General features: G+C 45.2%; 1 protein-coding gene across 2 annotated transcripts; it reads left to right on the plus strand.

Moving 5' to 3' along the window:
* Positions 1 to 115: 115 nt before the first annotated feature.
* Positions 116 to 17,685, plus strand: DCAF10 (DDB1 and CUL4 associated factor 10). 2 transcript variants are annotated; one of them, XM_086479516.1, is made up of 7 exons: positions 116 to 417; positions 4,476 to 4,589; positions 11,523 to 11,720; positions 12,159 to 12,367; positions 13,184 to 13,291; positions 14,477 to 14,622; positions 16,791 to 17,685. In XM_086479516.1, the coding sequence occupies exons 1-7, from the start codon at positions 116 to 118 to the stop codon at positions 17,157 to 17,159; spliced, it is 1,446 nt and encodes a 481-aa protein (XP_086335642.1). In that variant the 3' UTR covers positions 17,160 to 17,685. The 2 variants fall into 2 exon arrangements, with proteins under 2 accessions (XP_086335642.1, XP_086335641.1); XM_086479515.1 differs by having other exon boundaries at positions 12,159 to 12,361; positions 13,169 to 13,291.
* The last annotated feature ends 766 nt before the right edge of the window (positions 17,686 to 18,451 follow it).

Raw genomic sequence — 18,451 nt, forward strand, 5'->3', positions numbered from 1 at the left:
GGCGGTGGCGGCGCAAGGGGCGGGGCGGGGGGCGGGGCGGCGGGCGCGCAGGCGCGGTGCGGCTGGCGAAGGGTAGACGGAGGCGCGGCCCGGCGGTGCCCGGGCCCGGCGCACCATGAGCGCCAAGGCGGAGGCAGTCCGGGCGGGGACTGGCGGCCCAGCGGCCCCGGGGCCCGGCTCGCCTGCCGGCATGGAGCAGGCGCTGCCGCCCACCTCCCCGCGGGCGGCGGCGGCTGGGGGCGGCTTGTTCGGGTGGCTGCGCGGGCGCTGCCTGGGCCGCAGCGCCGCCGTGGACCCGGCGCGGGACACCTTCCGCGCCATGACCGGGCTGTACGGCTCCATCCAGCCCGCCGACTCCGTGTACCTCAGCACCCGCACGCACGGCGCTGTCTTCAACCTCGAGTATTCGCCCGACGGGTAGGGCTCCCCACTCCCTCGGGCCCCTGGCCCGTCGGCCCCCGGGCGGGCGGCGTGGAGCCCGCCGTGCGCTCCGCGGAAGCTCCTCCCGGGTGCTGGTGCTCCCCCAGGCCCGCCGCTCTCTGCTCGGGGGGCCGCTCTGGTGATGTGTCCGCGGCGGGGCTGCCGTGAGGCCTGAGGTGGCTCGGACGTAGGAGCACCGGGGGAGGCAGGGCTCGCCGCGGCGCCGTGCGGCGGCCGCCCCGCTCCGCCGCCCCCGCCTGCTCGCCGTGAGCCGTCTGGCTGTGTTCCGCGGCGGGCTGGTGGCCGCGCTGCCGGCAGCGGGACAGAACAGCGCGGGTGGAGCAGGAGAGCGGTGGCAGAGGGCTCCCCGGGACCGGGTGCGCTTCCCGCGGCCCAGCCACGCTCCCCGCGCCTCGGCGGCCCCTCCTTCAGGAGACGGGGAGGCGAGAAACTGAGGCACAAGGCTGAGAACAAGGTGGTGGAACCATTTCTGTGACTAGCAAAAGCGTTCGTGTTAGATGTCCTCAGAGAGCTAAGTGTCTTTCTGAAATGCAGTACTTATTTATTCATTTAAGGGCTCAGGAATGCTGTGGGGTGTGCTGGCAAATGCGTTTAGAGGTGTCCTGTAGGACACTTGTGTAGCAGCGTAGGTGAAAGCAAGTGACAGTTGGACGCATTTAGAATAAAAGAAGTCCTGGCACACTGGCTCAAGCCAGTGTGAGGTCGTTAGGGGATATCTGCATATTTGGATATTCCCGTATGCTTGTAGGTGAGGTTTTCTTGGCAGAAAGACCATGCAGCCTAGGGTAGTGCCAACAGTGTTTTTGGTTTGGGTAGTCAGAATTGAAATCTTTGTAACCCTTGATGGCTAGTCAGCTTTTCTGTTTTCCATGAGTTTTCATCAGAACAGAGTTCTGGTTTCAATGAGCACCTGAACTCGTGACGATATTGCACGGTGTTGCTGTAAAGCCAAGTTTCAACTCCTTATTCATTCCTCTCTTTTCTGAAGAGGACAAAGTTAAGGTCCAGGAACTGTCAAAGCTGTTCTCAGATGACTTTAGAGATGCAGATCCCCATCCAGGTGTGCTTAAGGTTCCCAAGGCACAGGGTCCTCTCTGCTGCACATGGCGGTGGGATTGCTCTGCTGGCTTAGCGACAGTGAGAAAGTTGGAAAAATACCCACACATGGATGTTCTGTACTGGTGTAGAAACTGTCAGCTGCAGTAGCAGTACAGCTGGGCTGTGGTTTAAGATTATTGTGCAAGTTTCTGGCAAAAGGTGTAAATCTGTATTCCTCCCACCTGCCTTGTGCTTGATGCTTGCGAGGCTGCCTGGTGAGCTAAATCAGGGACCTTCCCTCTCCAAAAACAAACCCAGCAAAAAGCTGCTCATGTCAAAGGGATAAACCTGTGGAGCCAGTGTTTAGTGTGGCTGCTGTGCTTGGCCCAGCGGACCACAGGTGGCATTGGGCGTAAGTTGGCACCGTGGCACTGAACCTCGGCTGCCTTGAGACCAAATGAAACAGCCCAAACCTGCCTGATTTTCTGCTGGTTAGGCTCAGCCTAGAGCAGTTGTGGAGCTGCCCTAACTCGTGCTGGCCAGACCCGTTCTGTGCAGCAGAGACTTCTGGGCTCTCTGTAGCCTCCCTGAAGGGAAGCGACTGTGGTTAGTGGTGCTGCATCCCTGTTCCTCACCCCTTCTGTCGGCTTCTGGCCCCTCCAAATGCTGTTGTGGGGCCATGGCGGGGATGTTGCCTTTGGGCTGTGTGTGTGCTGCCAGTTAGGTCCGGCCTGCCCGTGGGGAGCTTGCTTTGTGGACCAGGGGTTGCAGGGACGGACTGCCCTTGTGCTGTGACGCTGCTGTAGTGGTCAGAGGTGCTGCAGCGATGAGCTTTCCTGGAGGTTGGCTTCACTAATTTAAGCAGGCCAAACTCCACTGTCACTGTGGCGTCGTTGGTGCTTGGTCAGACCTTTTCAGTGTGCACCGATCCAGTGAATACCGATACCCTGGGAGAGGCTGGGGCAAAGCTAGACGGCCTGCCCAGGCTGTGGGCAGTTGGTGTTTTCAGTGCTGGTGGGAGCCCTCCCCTGTGAACTCTCTGCCGAGATCTCTCTCGCTTCATTCACAAATAATGTGTATCCTGGACAAGGTCTTTGATTTTTTAATTATTTTTTTTTTTCTCCAAGGAAAACTGTAAATGGGTACAAGGAGGCCTTCATGTGGGGAAGAAAAGGTGGTTTTTCTTTTAAAGGAGTTAACATCTTTGAAATTGTAGTTCTTGGAATTTGTTCTGGTTTTGGCAAGTGAATTAGGTGATGCAGTCAGATACTAAATCTTGCTCCGGACTTTTCTGTGTCCTCAGAGTAGTAATGGTAGCCTGGTTTAGTGTCTGTTGTGAAATTAATCTAAAAAAAATGTGGATAACAGTTAGCCGTGTTCCCAGCCTGAGTCTCTGCTAATGCCCGGTTTAAACCAGTGCCGATGCCTTGCTGTTGTTTGACCGTCACTTCCATAACAACATTACTGCATTTGGAAAACAACATCTCTTGTCAGAGAACTCTTTTTCTTTGTAGTTAATAGCATGTGATGCTGGTAGCAATCCCCTGACTTCCTGCTATTTAAAAAAGCAAAACTTTTAAGTCTAAACTTTATAATATAAGGTTTTAGTGAAAACTGGCTCAGTTGCAGAAAGGCTAGATATTTTAATTAAACCTTTGGATCAGTCTTATTTCTGCCTTTAGCAGAAAATTTAAAATTTAGCCCAAAAAATTTACTGGCTTCATGCTATTCTGATGTAGAAAAATGCAGGCAGTCTGCAGAGCTGCCTGGGTAGTCAGATTATTGGAGAAGGGTGTTAACCTTTGGAGTTTGTTTTTAAAATTCTGCTCCCGAATATGTGGTCTGAATGTCATCTTTATGCCGCTTTTGGGTGGATGCCAAACCAAGTAGCCGTCAAAGTCGGTGTTTCGGAAGGAGGCGAGGAAGGGGTATGCCTTTGCCCTGAAGAAGTCAGTGGTTGCACTTTAGCACTGGCTGCTTTTTAGGAAGTGGTGGTGTGGTTGGGGTAGCATCTGTAAAGGCCTTGAGGGATATTGTTGCAGTTGATGAGGGAGGGAGATCAGAGGGGGTTGTTACTGTCCATTGCCCTCTTTACTGAGGGTTTGTGCAGTGGCAGAGCGCAGGGTACCCAGAGGTGGCTGGTTGTGGGCAGATGCCAGCAGCTGCCAGCGCTTGGAGCGGTCTGTGCTTCCTCAATACGGCCTCTGCCAGACCCGTGCATGCTGTAGCACACCCCAAAAAGCAAACTACAGTGTCTCAGAACCCCCCAAAAAGTGCTGCCAATGAATGGATGGGGGGATACCATGAGGTAGGCATAGTCATATGGGAAATAGGCACTAGAATTTCGGAGTAGATGCCTTTCCACTTACTTTTGGGTGCTGTTGTCTTTTCCTGCAACATTAAGCAAATATCCTGACTTGAACAAACCAGTGGGTTTCATGCCAGAGCTTGATTTTTCCTTTTTCCCAGACAGGAACCATCGAGTTCATGCACTGCAGTGATGGGACAAATCACTGTCAAGTAACTTCTAAAAAAACCACTGATGTAAATACGCTTAACTGTGTGACTCAAATAATGCCATCATTTACTCTATGAAGTACATAGCTTGCATGTTAAAAAAAGGGCAAATTAAAAGATCACGTGGTCCGTCCAGCAAATGCACTAGCTGTGCATTAGTTATGCCACAGCCAGGCAGAAGAAGAGTCCTGCGCTTTCAGAAAGGAGTGAGAGAAGTTAACTTCTCCAGGCCCAAACAACATATTGTTGTTCTTTTGTGGTTTTCATGTATTAGGTGCCTGAGAATAGGCATCTGCAAGAAGGCAGTAAAAAAAATAAGCATGCTGCAGCAGATCCTGTCTGGTGTGAACAGAAAGCCAAGCTAAGTGATGGTGAAGCTGTGTTTCTGTGAGGATGGGGAATGGAGGTTAGCTGGATGCGCACAGATGTCATTTCTTTTAGTGATTACTAATGTTTTGCTTTGCTCCGCTCCCCTGCAGGTCAGTGTTGACTGTTGCTTGTGAACAGACTGAAGTACTGCTTTTTGACCCAATATCTTCAAAGCACATCAAAACTCTCTCTGAAGCTCATGAAGACTGTGTAAATAATATCAGGTAGGTCAGAAAGAATATTTTGTCTTAACATAGATGCTTTTCTTACGACAGTGTGCTAAGTTTGTGTTACACACTTTCTTGGAGAGAATGGGTTTTGTGAAGCCATTAGGCTGCAGTTTGTGCCATTTTCCATCTCTTTGGTATTGGAGGTGGTGAAAGGCTGCAGAAGGGAGGAAGAGGAGTCTGAAAGTGGTGGTGGTGTATAATGGTGGCAGGTGGTTTTGGTGATGGAGGAGCTGCAGTTTATGGGAAGGGAAGAGTGTTAAGGTGTTACCACTTGTTTTAACTGGCCTTTGGAATGCCCTGAATGAACACAGTAAATCAGAGTGTAACAAGTAGTGTGTGATTTATGTTTGAAGTGCGAGTCCCAAGGCTGTAGCAAGATCAGATATTTATGTGAATATAATATGGCTGCTACTTTGGACCGTAAGAGTAATTACCATAGATGCATAGAAATTTCCAAACAAAGATTGGCTGCTATAAATACTGGTATGATATAGGAGAGCTGGGAAAGTGAAGTGGCTTCTGTGATTCAATTTAAACCCAGTCTTTATGGTTTAAATCCTTTGCCTGTTTCTCAGGATGAAGTGAGAAGCAGCAAGCACGGGAACCTAAATTATCAGTATTTTTGTCATGTAATGTTTTTCCTTTTAAATTCTACTATTTTTAGCTGTTCTGATTCTGAGTATAAACTCTGACATGTGAACTTCAAACGCTTTTTAACCTTGTGGACAATATTGCAGCCCCTCATCACTCAGATTCTCAAAGCAAAATAAACCAACCCAAAACCCAAAAACTAAAGCCAAACAAACAACACCAACAAAAAAAAACCCACAAGAAGATAACTGTAGAAGCAATCTGAGGATTTCCCCTCAAAAGAGCTGAATGAAATGTGGGGTGCCAGTATCTTTACACATTCATTGGATAAACCAATGTTTTTCACCAGTTGCCTGTCCTTTTTAGAAGAGACTGAAGTTGTAAATCAGTTGGATGTCTTTCAGAAAAGCTAAAGTAAAAGCTGGGGCTAGCTGATATAAATAGAAGAGATGTTGAGAATGGGCTTTTCTGTAAGGAAATACAGCTTTTCACGTGTCTGGCATGCCAGTGGTTGTCCTTTAAACGTGCTTAGTTTTTAGAGAAAGCTAGGTGAGAAATAAAGCCATGTTATCAAGATATCGTCAGGCAAAGGCAGACCAGATTTATTTTGATTTTTATGCATCCCTAACTCAGTATCTGATCTGTACATTCACATTGCTCTTGCTGGGGTTTCCAGTGAGTTTGTCCGGGTCATGTTTTACAAAGAGCATTCTGTTGCAGGCTCCTTGACCCTTTGGCTGTCTCGATTGCAGTTAGCTGTGTTGGTCTTGAAAATTTATCTCATTCCTTGGTTGAGAACAGCATTGAAATGTCCTGCCACTCTCTTCCCTTATTCAAAGGGTTTCCTTTCTTTCCACTTTGTCTGTCTCTGTCTGTGGGGCTTTGTAAGTCTGTTCTTGGTCCTTAAACCTCTTTTCTCTGTGTAGTTTGATTTACATACAAATACCAGTACTACCTCCGAACAGATGACTCTTAGACCTACTGTTAATCACCAGACTAAGGTCCTCCTTTCTTTCAAAGTGCTTCTTAAAGCTCTATTTTGTCTTTTTAGGATATTGGCATCTTTTTCTGTGTTTTCCTGCATGGCCCCGTTTGTTCCTTGTTATAAACTTAGTTGCAAGGAATGTAACTATATTCTGTAATATGTGGTTAGTGCAGCATTGCATGAAGTATTGTTTCTGCTTAATAAGCAGGACTCCAAGCACTATAGTACTACAGAAATTCCTTGTAATAAGCACAAAAAGTAAATACCATTACTGTTGTGTGCTACAGCAGGTGCCTCAGAGGTATGTGTGAACAGGGAATCGTGTGGAGGTCCTCTTCCAGTAGTCTCTACGTTGCTGGAGATTTGTGTGTAATTATCTGAAGCAGACATTTTTTTCCACCTGAATTTGGTCAGGTTTTGAGCTTACTTAAAACTCTCCCGTGGCAGAGCTCCATGGCACAAATGTGTTTCAAGGAGTATTTAATAGCGTTTTTAAAACTTGCTAGCTTAGTGTGAGGCCCTCTAGGTTTTTTGTGGGAAGACAAGGCATGAAGACAAGTGGGAAGACAAGGCACAATTCATCTCTGTTTACTTCTCCGCGTGAGTCAGTTTTATATGCCTGAGTCATACGCACCTTCAGTTACCTGTGTTTCAAGTGAATCCTAGTCTACTTGGCTGTTCCCTATATGAAAGCAGTTCAATACCATTTGTATCTACCTGTTTATTTCTTCTGAAACCTGCTTGTGGTGGGTGAAGCAGGATTGCCTGTAGCATCCAAGATAAAGGGAAATGTTGGATTTATCCAGGCAAGAGGTATACACTGCTGCCCTGAAAATCTGAAATGTGGGATTCTTCCCATTGTATTTGGTTATTGTTCGTTGGAATTGTTGCTGTTTTTACATGGTGTAGCCTGGTTCTAAGTCTAAAAGATAAAATGCTGTTTCTAGGGTTAACTTATCACATGTCTTTGTGTAGATCGTTCTTGTCTTGTATTCACATGCAGCTACTTCTGGTTGGTTTTGGATAGGTTTTTTTTTTTCCCTTTTACATCAGGTGGGGCTCTTTTTTTTTCAAAATGCCTTCATTAGTGTCACGGTTTGAGGCTGGGCTGGCCACTAACGAGTGACAGATGCTCTCTACTAACCCCTCTCCCCTCCCAAAAGGGAAAAGGAGAGAGAACAAGGGAGAGAGACTTTACGGTTTGGAAAAGAAAACTAAAACAGCTTTAATGGAACAATAACAATAAAAGAAAAGAAATAATAAGAATAAGGAAAAAATGAAATATATACAATATGTACAAATATATACAACACCAATACCGAACCCAGCTCCCCCCACCCTGATGACAATACGTCACCACCACGCTGCAGGGCTGGCACTGGGGCAGTCCCAGGCTGGACTCGGCAGCAGGCAGGGATGGGATACAGGAGCTGGACTCAGGCACTGGATTCAGGGATGCACGGATCGGGACCGATGACAGAAGAACAGACAGAGTCCTCCTCAGATGTCGGCCATCGAAGAAGAGAGAGACCCTCGTGATCTCTCAGCTTTATACTGAATATGACGTATATGGGATGGAACACTCTCTTGGTCAGGTTTGGGTCACCTGTCCAGTTCGCTTCTCCCTGTAGGTGCGACCCTTTTCACTCTTGGCACCCCAACATGGAGTACAAGATTTAGCAGTGACCTTGGTCGCTGTAAAAACAAGTATAAGCAAGGGCCTCTCTGCATCCCATTCCTTGGTATGAACTATAAACATCAGGCCTTATCACTGCTGGGAGCAGTCACTGTCTGGAAAAACATGCTGCTGTTTCAGAAAATGCCGTTAGTTAAAGGAGACTTAACTGAAAAGTTAAAAGCACTAAACCAGAATTAGTTCTGATTTAGCCCAAACCAGGACAATCAGGCATGAATTCCAAACCCAAAACAGTATGCTTTGCCTTTCTAAAAGTAAGGGCATGCATAAATTGCAGTGTGAGTGGAGTATGATAAACTTTGATCTGTGTAATGTGAACTAAATAATTTTATCAGTGCTTTTCTCCGTGAACCAAATAACTTGTCTAAGTACGCTTTCAAACTAAGTCTTTTCATCACTTGGTGTTTTTGAAAAGTCTTGCATTTGCTTCACTAACCTCTAGACCCAAATTATTCGATTTATTACCTAGCTATGCCTTTTTAGTGCCGGTTCCAGATGCTCTATCCCCTTCTGTCTGATGGAGTGATTTTACATCAGATATTCTTTCCTTCTTTTAGTCACTTGAAGGTCATCAGGCTGCCTCGTACTACTTCACGCAGGAGTGATATATACATCAAATTTGGGCTGAAGATCAGAGATTATCCTGATAAAGAATTACCACCTGAACAGGCGAAGTACTTAATCCGATCAGTGTAGTAACCCAACTAGTATGACCCATATTCTTTTCCACTTCCTCATCTTCTGCCAATATGACATTATTGACAAGCCTGTCATCTGTTAAGAAAGCAGGACCTCAAGACCTGCTAAGCACAGAACATACACAGTGCGTTTGGAGCACTATGCATGTGATACAAATCACTGCTGCGTAAAAGCGTACTGTAGAACTGCAGGTCTGTAAATATCTTGTGAAATATAGAGCAGCACTGCTCTTGCAGTAGTTTGAGTTAAGCAGAATTTCCTGTTATCTTGTGATTCAAACTCAAACCACTCAAATGCCCATCTGTATTGAAGTAGTCCATAAATTTGGGTAGCCTGTGCCACTTGTGCAGCTGCTGCTTCCAAAGATGATCTGAAATTCTCATCCTAAACAGCGCTCTGCACTTGCACTTTGATATGCCTACCTGCTTCTGTGCATTTGAAAAACCCAGCTTCACATGCCTGCTTCAAACATGTGAACTGTACTGTGGGAAAGGCAGAAATGTGGGAGCAAAAGCCCGTTGCTTTTTCATGGAAACTGTTGAGACTGTCCAGGTGGTACAAAACCTCCCTGGATGCAGGAGGTCTGCACAGGTCCTCCTAGCCCTGCAGCTGCAGTGAGCAGTGCTCCTGGGGCATTGCGGAGCTGTACGGGCTCCAAAGCAAAAGGTGGACAAAGGTGAAATGAAGGGTAGTCTGGGAAAATGTGCCAACAGTGACAGTGCTGCTCAGATTTAAATCTAGTACATGTTTCCAGGATAGCAGTACTGTGTGTAGTGTGAGCCATGTGGTTAGTAAAGCAAGCTGTACATTGGACAGCTAATCCGCTGAATTAAATCTGTTGGAAAAGCACCATTGTATGTCCCGTGTAAAACCACAGGGCCAGCTTTTCAGTGTGCGTGGTGCAGCCAGGTGGTGTGCCTCAAGTGTCATGGAGTGGCAGGAGGTCTGGTTGGAATGAGCCTCTGGAGATTCATCACCTGTAACAGCCTTGTGGTAAGAGCACGGCATGGGATTGCCTCACCAGCACCCAGGTGAGCCTGGCACTGAGCATTTCCAGCACGGGCTGTTCCGCCACGGTCCATGCTGGGCTGGCTCGGCAGGGCATTTCTGAACACGGGTCCCCGTCACTCGACTCCTGTCACGGGCTTTGCTACGAGCACTGTGTTCGGCCTGTGCCAGCGTGGACAAGATGTGGTGAGAACTTTCAGTCGGGACTGACAGTATTGGAGGCCGAGTGACCGTCTGTGGTACAGAGCAGCATCAGGCCTTGTGGAGGGGGAGGCGTTCAGGCGTTAGCTGTTCGAGTTAAACAGGACGCCCTGTGTTCCAGCGAAGCTGGCAGGATGTGCACCGTACCCAGCAGCAAGGTTTAAAAGCCATAGGGGGCTTCCAGTAGGAATGACAAAAGGTGATCTTCATTTTGAAAACCTCCTTTTTGTGCAGGGAGATTATGTCTGTGGTGGGGAAGAGAGGAAGGTTTACAGAATAGTAGGGAAAGAACAAGGGTGGATATGTGGGTAGAAATTAAGAGAGTAAAGAGGAGCATGGGTTTAACTAGTTAAGAGCTGGTAGGATCTTTTGTAGTCTGAACTGAAGAAAGAATCGCTGAGGAAGATGAAAGGCATAAATTACAAACAGTCTAGGCTGGAAGACCTCTGCTGCAGGGACTGCCAAACCAGTCAATGGGAATACTTTGCCAGTGGTCCTGGGACATTTGTGTCTTACAAAGAACTGGTAAGTTTAAAGCTGAGTATTGTCCAGATGTATAACTGATGTAGTCACCACAGGGATTATGTGAGCCTTTGTTCCACTGGTGGTTTGGTGGTTGTGTGATGTTTACATGATTTGGTTTTTTTTAAAAAAAAAAAAAAAAAAAAAACCAACCAAACAACCCACAAAAAAACCCAAACAAAACCCCACAAAAACCCCCACAACAACAACAAAAAACCAAACTGAAAAAACCCCAACCAAACCAAAAAACAAAACCAAAACCCCACTTCTGCTATGCTTCTGCAGGTTTACTGGCTTGCTGCTACTGGCTCATATCCCAACTGTACTGTTTTTTAATGAAAATGTTTTGTGGGTGTCTTGGTTTGAAAGACAGGTGTCTGCGGAGGAAGGCAGAAGCCTCCCTTGAAATGGAAAATGCAACCCCCTTCCCTCCAATTTATTATAATTTTGAAATTAAGGGGCCTTCAGGCAAAGATATGGGGAATAGGAATAACAGTTCTTTACTAACATATATATATAACACAAGGCAGAAAAAAAACCCCAACCCACTGGTTTACACTGACAGAGTCAGAAATACAACCTGACCCTCTGTCAGGGTGGCAGTAGCAGTCCGATAAGATGCTGGCTGCAGTCCTCCTGAAGCGATGGATGTAGTTCTGTGGAAGCAGCAATCAGGTAAAAGGGTCTGGTCTTCCTCCGAAGGTCCAGTGGTAGGTAGGTAGCTCTTGTCCTCTGGAACTTCAGTGGGGGGGAAAAGCTCCTCTGGGAATCCAGTGGAAGAAGGCTGCTAGGGTGTTCGAGATCTCAGTTTTTATTTAGCATGGACTGCTTGGCTCCTTCCCCCCGGGCGGAGCATCTCACAATGGGATGGGGAGTCGTGAGGCAGTTCCTTGATGGGCCATTAACAGGAGATAGTCCAGGAGTGAGTTACCGATGGGTCAGGCGATAAGGCATTGTTGTGCCCAGTAACAGGAGATAGTCCAGAGGGGGGGAGGCAGGGAGCACCGCCCCACCTGGTCTCAATAGCTCATGAAGATGGTAATAGAATACTTTTTTTTGGGGGGGGGGCACATCTTACACTGTAACCTAGGACAGTGGGCAAACTTTCTGCTGTATGTTAATTTTTTTTTGTGTGGCCACTCTATTTCTGTGTTAGCTTAAATTCCTGCTTAAGAATATTTAAATTAGGCACTAAGAAGCCACAGTATTTCTCTCCCATTTTCAGGTTTCTGGATAATCGACTGTTTGCCACTTGTTCTGATGACACTACAATAGCACTTTGGGATTTGAGAAAGCTGAACACAAAAGTGTGCACTTTACATGGTCACACCAGCTGGGTTAAGAACATCGAGTACGATACCAATACGAGATTACTGGTAACGTCAGGGTTTGATGGAAACGTGATCATCTGGGACACAAATAGGTACGTGGCTGTGTTCGTGCTGTTGTGTTTCTGGAACACACAAGGGTAGGGTTCTTCTGTACATGGTGGAAAACCTGCTTCCTTGAATGGTGCTATAATGCATCTTAAGTACTGTGATTAGTTTATAGCCCTTATCAAGAGCTTACATCACCTTTATATGGTAACAGTCCAGTAGCTAAAAAGAGAACTTTTCTTGCTGTTGTGCCAAAATGTAGTTCTTATTTTTTTAAAAAGTTCTGTCTTCTTTGTTGTGGTAATATGAAAACGTGACTTCTGCCATTTCATTAAAATCTGATTTAAATAGGGTGAAGACAGTACTCAAAAAAAGCTTTAGGGTGAACAAGGATGCTTAGCACATCTTGGACTCTTCTGGACATTGTTAGGGACTTGAGTTGAAGCTAATTGCAGCCATTTGTTGTGGTTTTTTTCACTGTCCAGGTGCACAGAAGACGGATGTCCCCACAAGAAGTTTTTTCACACCCGTTTTCTTATGAGAATGAGGCTGACACCAGACTGTTCCAAAATGTTGATCTCAACCTCCTCTGGATATCTTCTGATTTTGCATGACCTTGACCTAAACAAATCTTTAGAGGTTGGCAGCTACCCGATTTTAAGAGCTAGGAGGACTACATCAAGTTCAGGTGAATGCTTGTGGAAAAGTTGGTGGCAGCTTCTGTGTTAGAGGTGTTTTATGGTGTACTCTTAGCTAGCACGAGAAGGCAGAGGTGGAGCTGGAAGGATTCTGCCGAGGAACTCTTCGGCACAGTAGCTGCTCTGTTGTTGAGGAGTCACACACATCTGTACTGCTGAGTGGTATGTTCTGACTCAGCTAAAAGGGTCTAGGTTTGATTTTTGGTATCAAGACTTCAGTGCTACAGGATATAGTGCCTGTGGAATTTTGTGCTGGCAGTCTCTAGTTTTATTTATCTACTGTCCTTGGTCCTGTGATAAAAGAAACAACTCGTGTTGAGTGGGCTGGCTGTGTATGAGCTCCAGACGACTGCTCATGACTTTGGGGTAGTGGTGTGGTTGCTCTCAACAGCAGACCTGGAAGAATTGCATGCTCTGAAATTTCGCTGCTTCCTCCTGCTTTGTGGCAGTAACAGAGCAAAATACTGGCAAACTCTGCCATGTGGTGTGTCAGGATATAAAGGGAGTGGCCTGGCGAAAAATTCATACTCCAGCTTCTAGTAGTGACGGTGCACGAGGAGGAATGAATGCAGCTCGCTTCTTGCTCCCAGTAGTTTGTTGTGCTGGCAGTCGATTTGTATGGCGCTCAAACAGAATGGTACTTTTAGACTATAAACTAAGCTTTGAAAAGTGTTTTTTTAACCAGATGCCTTACCCTTGCCCTTTACTTAACATTTCTAGGGAGGGTTAATTGGGGGACATGCATAGTAAGTGGGTGTACTGAGCTGTTATGTTCACATGGCTGATGCTGTTTGCAGACATAACGTCATCAGGTTCGTCATCAGGTTCGTCTGGTCCTCGAGTAGCTGGTTCACCATGTCACCAGAATGATTCAGCTCCACTGTCTGAGAAACACATGTCACGGTCGTCCCAGCGGGAAGGTAGGAAAAGATTTTTTTTTTTTTAAATCATAAAAAATCATGGATTTTGACTCATTGTACCCAGAAGAGGCCAGAGTATAATAGTGAAAAATGCAGTTTTGTCACTTCTCAAAGAATAGTGTTGCTATGACTTGTATTAAATCATAAAATATCATTGCACACCGAAGTCTTGGCATCTAGTAATTTTCTTCCAAGAAATCTGATAACAGCAACAAGATCTTTATTTTATAGTAATACATTATTGTTATATAGAGGCACTCCCTTTTCCTTGTGCTTTTTTTTCCAGCAAAGTTTGCGTGAATGACCTTTAGGGAAAACAACAAAACCAAAACCAAACCATCAACAGAGCAGAACAAAGCTATGTTTTGCTTTTTGTTTTCTTTAACGGTGGGAATATGCATCCGCAGTTTCTCTATGAGGAGTCAGTAACATAGAAAAAGAGTATGCAGACAGGTTTTCAATGTAGACAGAGTATTTTGTGAAGTTCTGATTACAAACCAAGTCCTATCTAACTACAGAGGTATGAAAACTCATGATCCTGGGATTAGCAGGCTTCCTCTGAATCTCGGATACACTTTCAGAGAATCACCATGACCTTGGTAAATTGGTAAATGCTCTGTGAATCACAAGCAGTTTAAAATAAGTTTAATGTTAAGTTTTGACTACTCATGGTTGTGAGATCTTCAAACATACTTATGAAAGGAGGCAGCTTATCTGGATGCCTGAGCATGATTTTACCTGTGAAAAGCTTTCTAGGGGTGAGGGGGAGAGGGAAGGCACGCTGCCTACAGCTGAGCAGACTTTGGAAGGAATTTGGACAGGACATGAGACCCAGCAGTACTTACAAAAAAACCCACTCTTTAGACTTTGTTTTAATGGTAATGAAGAGTGTATGTGTGGAAACTTAAGTCTGACTTAGTTCGTAACATGAGGTGATTTAATGCAGGTCTTGGAAGGCAAATTTCAAAAAAGAAGCTATTTGAAGTCAGGAGTGAGCCCATTGGTGTTAGCTTCAGTGGTTCATATAACGTCTCTTTTGATTTGTTCTTTCATAAAGGAGAGATCTTTTCTAGCAGCCAGATGCAAGTGTCACATGTTTGACCTAGTGGCAGCAGCAGACTGATGAGAGAGGTGAATGTCAATGTATAGACTTCGTTGAGACTTACAGTTGACTTCTCCTTCTAGGTGGATCACCTAGAAATAGTTTGGAGGTCTTAACACCAGAGGTTCCTGGAGAAAGAGATCGAGGGAATTGCATTACGTCACTACAGCTACATCCAAAAGGGTGGGCTACGCTTCTTCGGTGCTCAAGTAATACAGATGACCAGGAGGTAAAACAAATATGTTTGTTTTTTTTTTAAAAAAAAAAGTTGAGTAAGATGTATGATCATACAACTGCATTGAAATTTCCTTGTTTTGGGGTAAATTTGCATTTGAATAGGTTAGTTATTTTTGCTTACAAACACATTAATTTTACATCAAGATTATGAGCTGGGTTTTTTTGGCCTTGTATAACTGTGTCCTGCATTAAGCGCTCCTGTGGCCCGGCTTTTTCACAGAATATATTTTATAGTTCCCAGCTCTGTTACAAGTTTTCAAACAGTAGTTGTGCTGCCAAATACATGACTTAAAAATACTTGCCTGCAAAATATAGGAGGTGTGAACTTGGAAGAGAAAGAGTATTACGAGTTATGTTCTGGTGAGCATGGTTTAAGTTGAACAGGGAAGCTCCTCTGAATTCCTCGAGTGCCTTTGGAATGATTTCTGCCTCCATTGGTGCTCCAGGGACAAGTGTTCCTGCCATGCTGATGAAAGCTTCCAGAGGCTGCTCCTGCAGTGCTGTGAAAAAACCTCATGGCATATTTCTGCGTCTACATGAAACTGCCACACCATCAGTGTTAATATGGTGAACTCCAGTGATGCTCATGTAACGTCGAAGTGCCTTGGTCTCAACTCCCATCCTAAAACTTAAAGGGGGTATCACTGATCTTCCTGGCAGAACCCGTTTCAAGCCTTTACTCAAAGTATTAAGGCCAGCTACAGCTCATCTGCCACTTGCAGGTTTCGCTCCCCTAAATACTGCTTTAAAGAAGTAATGGCAGACTTTAAGACCAGCATTGGATTATGTTTCCCCAGATTCTGTTTGCGAAGTGTCATGTAATAGCTGCTGTATTGCACTGGGAGCCTGTTTTAAGACAAACAAGCAGTATGTAATTCGCTCAGGAATAATGAAAAGACTTCTTCATGGACTGCGTGCAGAAAGCAAGAGCCTGCAGCTTGTGTTTGGGGTCACCTGGTTTTGAAGAAGTAACTTCCAGGTTCACTTACAACTTAAGGCCAGCCGGAGCCTTCAGGACACTTGGTTTCCACCAGATGGTCCTCTTGCAAACACTTTTTTTTCCCTAGGGCTATTTCAAAACTAGTGCTGTGGCAGTTGTGCAAACCGCTCTGTTTTCAAGACACACAGGTTTTATATTTGTTTTCCAAAACCACAAAGAATTCTTTGAATACTTGACCAATAATAAACAGTTTAGTTAATTTGATAGCTGATATAAATTTGGGTTGGTTTGGTCGGGGGGGTTGGGTGTGTTTTATTTATTTGTTTGTTTGGGGGGTTTTTGAAGAAAGCTGCTCTTTGTAATGGTTACTTCTTATAAATGTGCAGAGGACTGGATGGAAGCTGACCAGGTTTGTTATAAATTTTAATGCTGGTTCTGTACTTACAATGAAACCGCTATACAACACAGAATATTTTGAAAATGCAAATACTGTATCGAGTTAGTTGATACTGATGGTTGACCTAGCAGTCCTATTGTCTGCCTTACTCTCTTCTAAATACTCGTTAGTATTGTTGCCTGTGTGTTTATTTCAGTGGAACAGAACTAAGAATGCTTCTTTCGTCTTGTGGGTGAAATCGGATCTTTCAACGTGATACCAACTTTGCCATAGAGCTCTTTTTGCAGTTGGTTTGAGATTAGATCACACATTAAAATCCCTGTCTGTCTCACAAGTAACAAGCTGGCCACAGAGCTTGTTCGTAACATTCCTTCAAAAATCCATTTCCCTCTTATTTCAAGATTTCTTTCCTTTTGAAGTTAAGGGAACAAAATGCCAATGGTAAATTATAAATTACAGTAGGCTGAGTTCTGCTTCATCGCAGGTTTCGTTTAAATGTGTACTAAATTAGGGCAGATGCCTGGCCGAAGGATTAGGCTTTGATCTTTCCAGATAAAAACTAGATTTAGAAGATTATATCTAGCATCCATTTAATTAAAAAAGCAGCTTTGATGCTGGACAGCTGTTTTGCTTGGGCAGTTCAAAGCAGAGGAGATGCCTAGGGACCGGCCTGTTTTCAGTGTTTCACAGCAGATGCTTATCGAAGAGTAGATAAGCAATAGCATTAATCACTTCTGTGTTACTTCATGTGCAGCGGGAGGGAATGGGTGTCTGCGGTGCTTTACTTTTCTTTCAATGTTCCTTTCTCTGCCTTTCCCTTTAGTGGACTTGTGTCTATGAATTCCAGGAAGGAGCCCCCGTGCGCCCCGTCTCGCCTCGTTGTTCCCTGCGGTTGACTCATTGCATTGAAGAAGCCAATGTGGGCCGGGGTTACATCAAAGAACTGTGTTTCAGTCCCGATGGCCGGATGATTTCATCCCCGCATGGCTTTGGGATCCGCTTGTTGGGGTTTGATGCACACTGCAGTGAACTTGTCGACTGTTTGCCCAAAGAAGCCAGTCCCCTGAAAGAGATCCGTTCCCTCTACTCCCACAATGACGTGGTACTGACAACCAAGTTTTCTCCAACACACTGTCAGATTGCCTCGGGGTGCCTTAGTGGACGTGTTTCTCTCTATCAGCCAAAGTTCTAGGCACATCTTGCATCAACAGGACCTCCAGATGTTTGTGTTTTTTACTTCAGTTTAGTTGAAGTGTGTTCTTTCTGAAATCTCTGAATCCAGATAAGATCATAGTTACTATGATCTCTGAACACGACAGTAGAACGAGTTTCCAGCCCAGCACTGTATGCATTCTCGTACTGCACCCACCGGTCCACTTCCACACACCGTGTTTTCCGCCTTCCAAGCAGACCTCTGCTTCTCCTGATCCTGTGCCATCCAGTCGTTGTCCTGTTTTTTTTTGTACCATAACACTTGTTGATAATTTCCCTTGATGCAACTTGAAGTGGGCTACTTGAAACAAATGTAGAGGGGGCAAGGGTAGCCAAAACTCACCGAGGCTCCCTGGGTACGACACCTCTGTGTTCCAGAGGAGCTGGACTTCCTTACGTTCATTTCCTTGGCCTTTTCTGTTGCTGAAATGACTCTGCAGTGACTATTACGATTATGAGCTGGTTTTCTACGTCACTAACAGAATTAGTTACTGTCACAAAAAGAAAGGAGAATTTTGTTTTCACTTATATATTAATTTGAGTGTTTGTGATTGGCTAGAAAAATCAGTCAGCTTTCCGTAATGTTCTGCTGCAGTTAAAGCGTTTGGTTTTCTGTGATTGCATATATTGTGTTTATTGCCAGAAGGAATCGGTTCTGGTTGGAGATGTAGCTGCATTTTTTCCTCAGAGAATTGAGCAGGAGCAGACTGGGGCAGGGAAGCAGGACCTGAATGGGTGAAGACCCTCCCTGTAACTGCTGCAGATGAACTGTTTGGATGTTTCGTACGACAGGGGTGTCCTTGGTCAGTCTCCCTTGGCCGGCTTTGACTCCTCAGGCTCCAGGGTTTCTGTGGTAGGGAGCTTTCCACATCGGTAACATAAACCTTCATCCCATGCTTGAAACTTGACATGGCAGAATTTTCTGCTGATATTAAGGCTGTTTCTCACGTGAGTGTTCTTCCGTGAGAGGAATTTGTCTGGGATGTGTCCGTAGTATCACCAGATAAGCCTTTCCTCACATGTACTGTCAGTTTGGGAACGGATTAAAAGCATGCCTGTCTACAGTAAGATCTATTTGGATTTAACTGGGCTTATCGCAAATTGTAATGTTCACCACTAAATCACGTATTGAGTATGAATGCGTTTTACCCCTCAAGTTAATATAGCCAACCTTGTAAACGCAGAGTTATTTCAGTCTCGTATGTCAGTATCGGTTTATAATATTCTCATCACTTAGATGTTCCAACTTTTTTTTTTAAAGTATTTCGTTAA

This window comes from Leptosomus discolor, chromosome Z, assembly GCF_034619465.1.
Source record: "Leptosomus discolor isolate bLepDis1 chromosome Z, bLepDis1.hap2, whole genome shotgun sequence".
In the NCBI taxonomy this organism is placed as follows: Eukaryota; Metazoa; Chordata; class Aves; order Leptosomiformes; family Leptosomidae; genus Leptosomus; species Leptosomus discolor.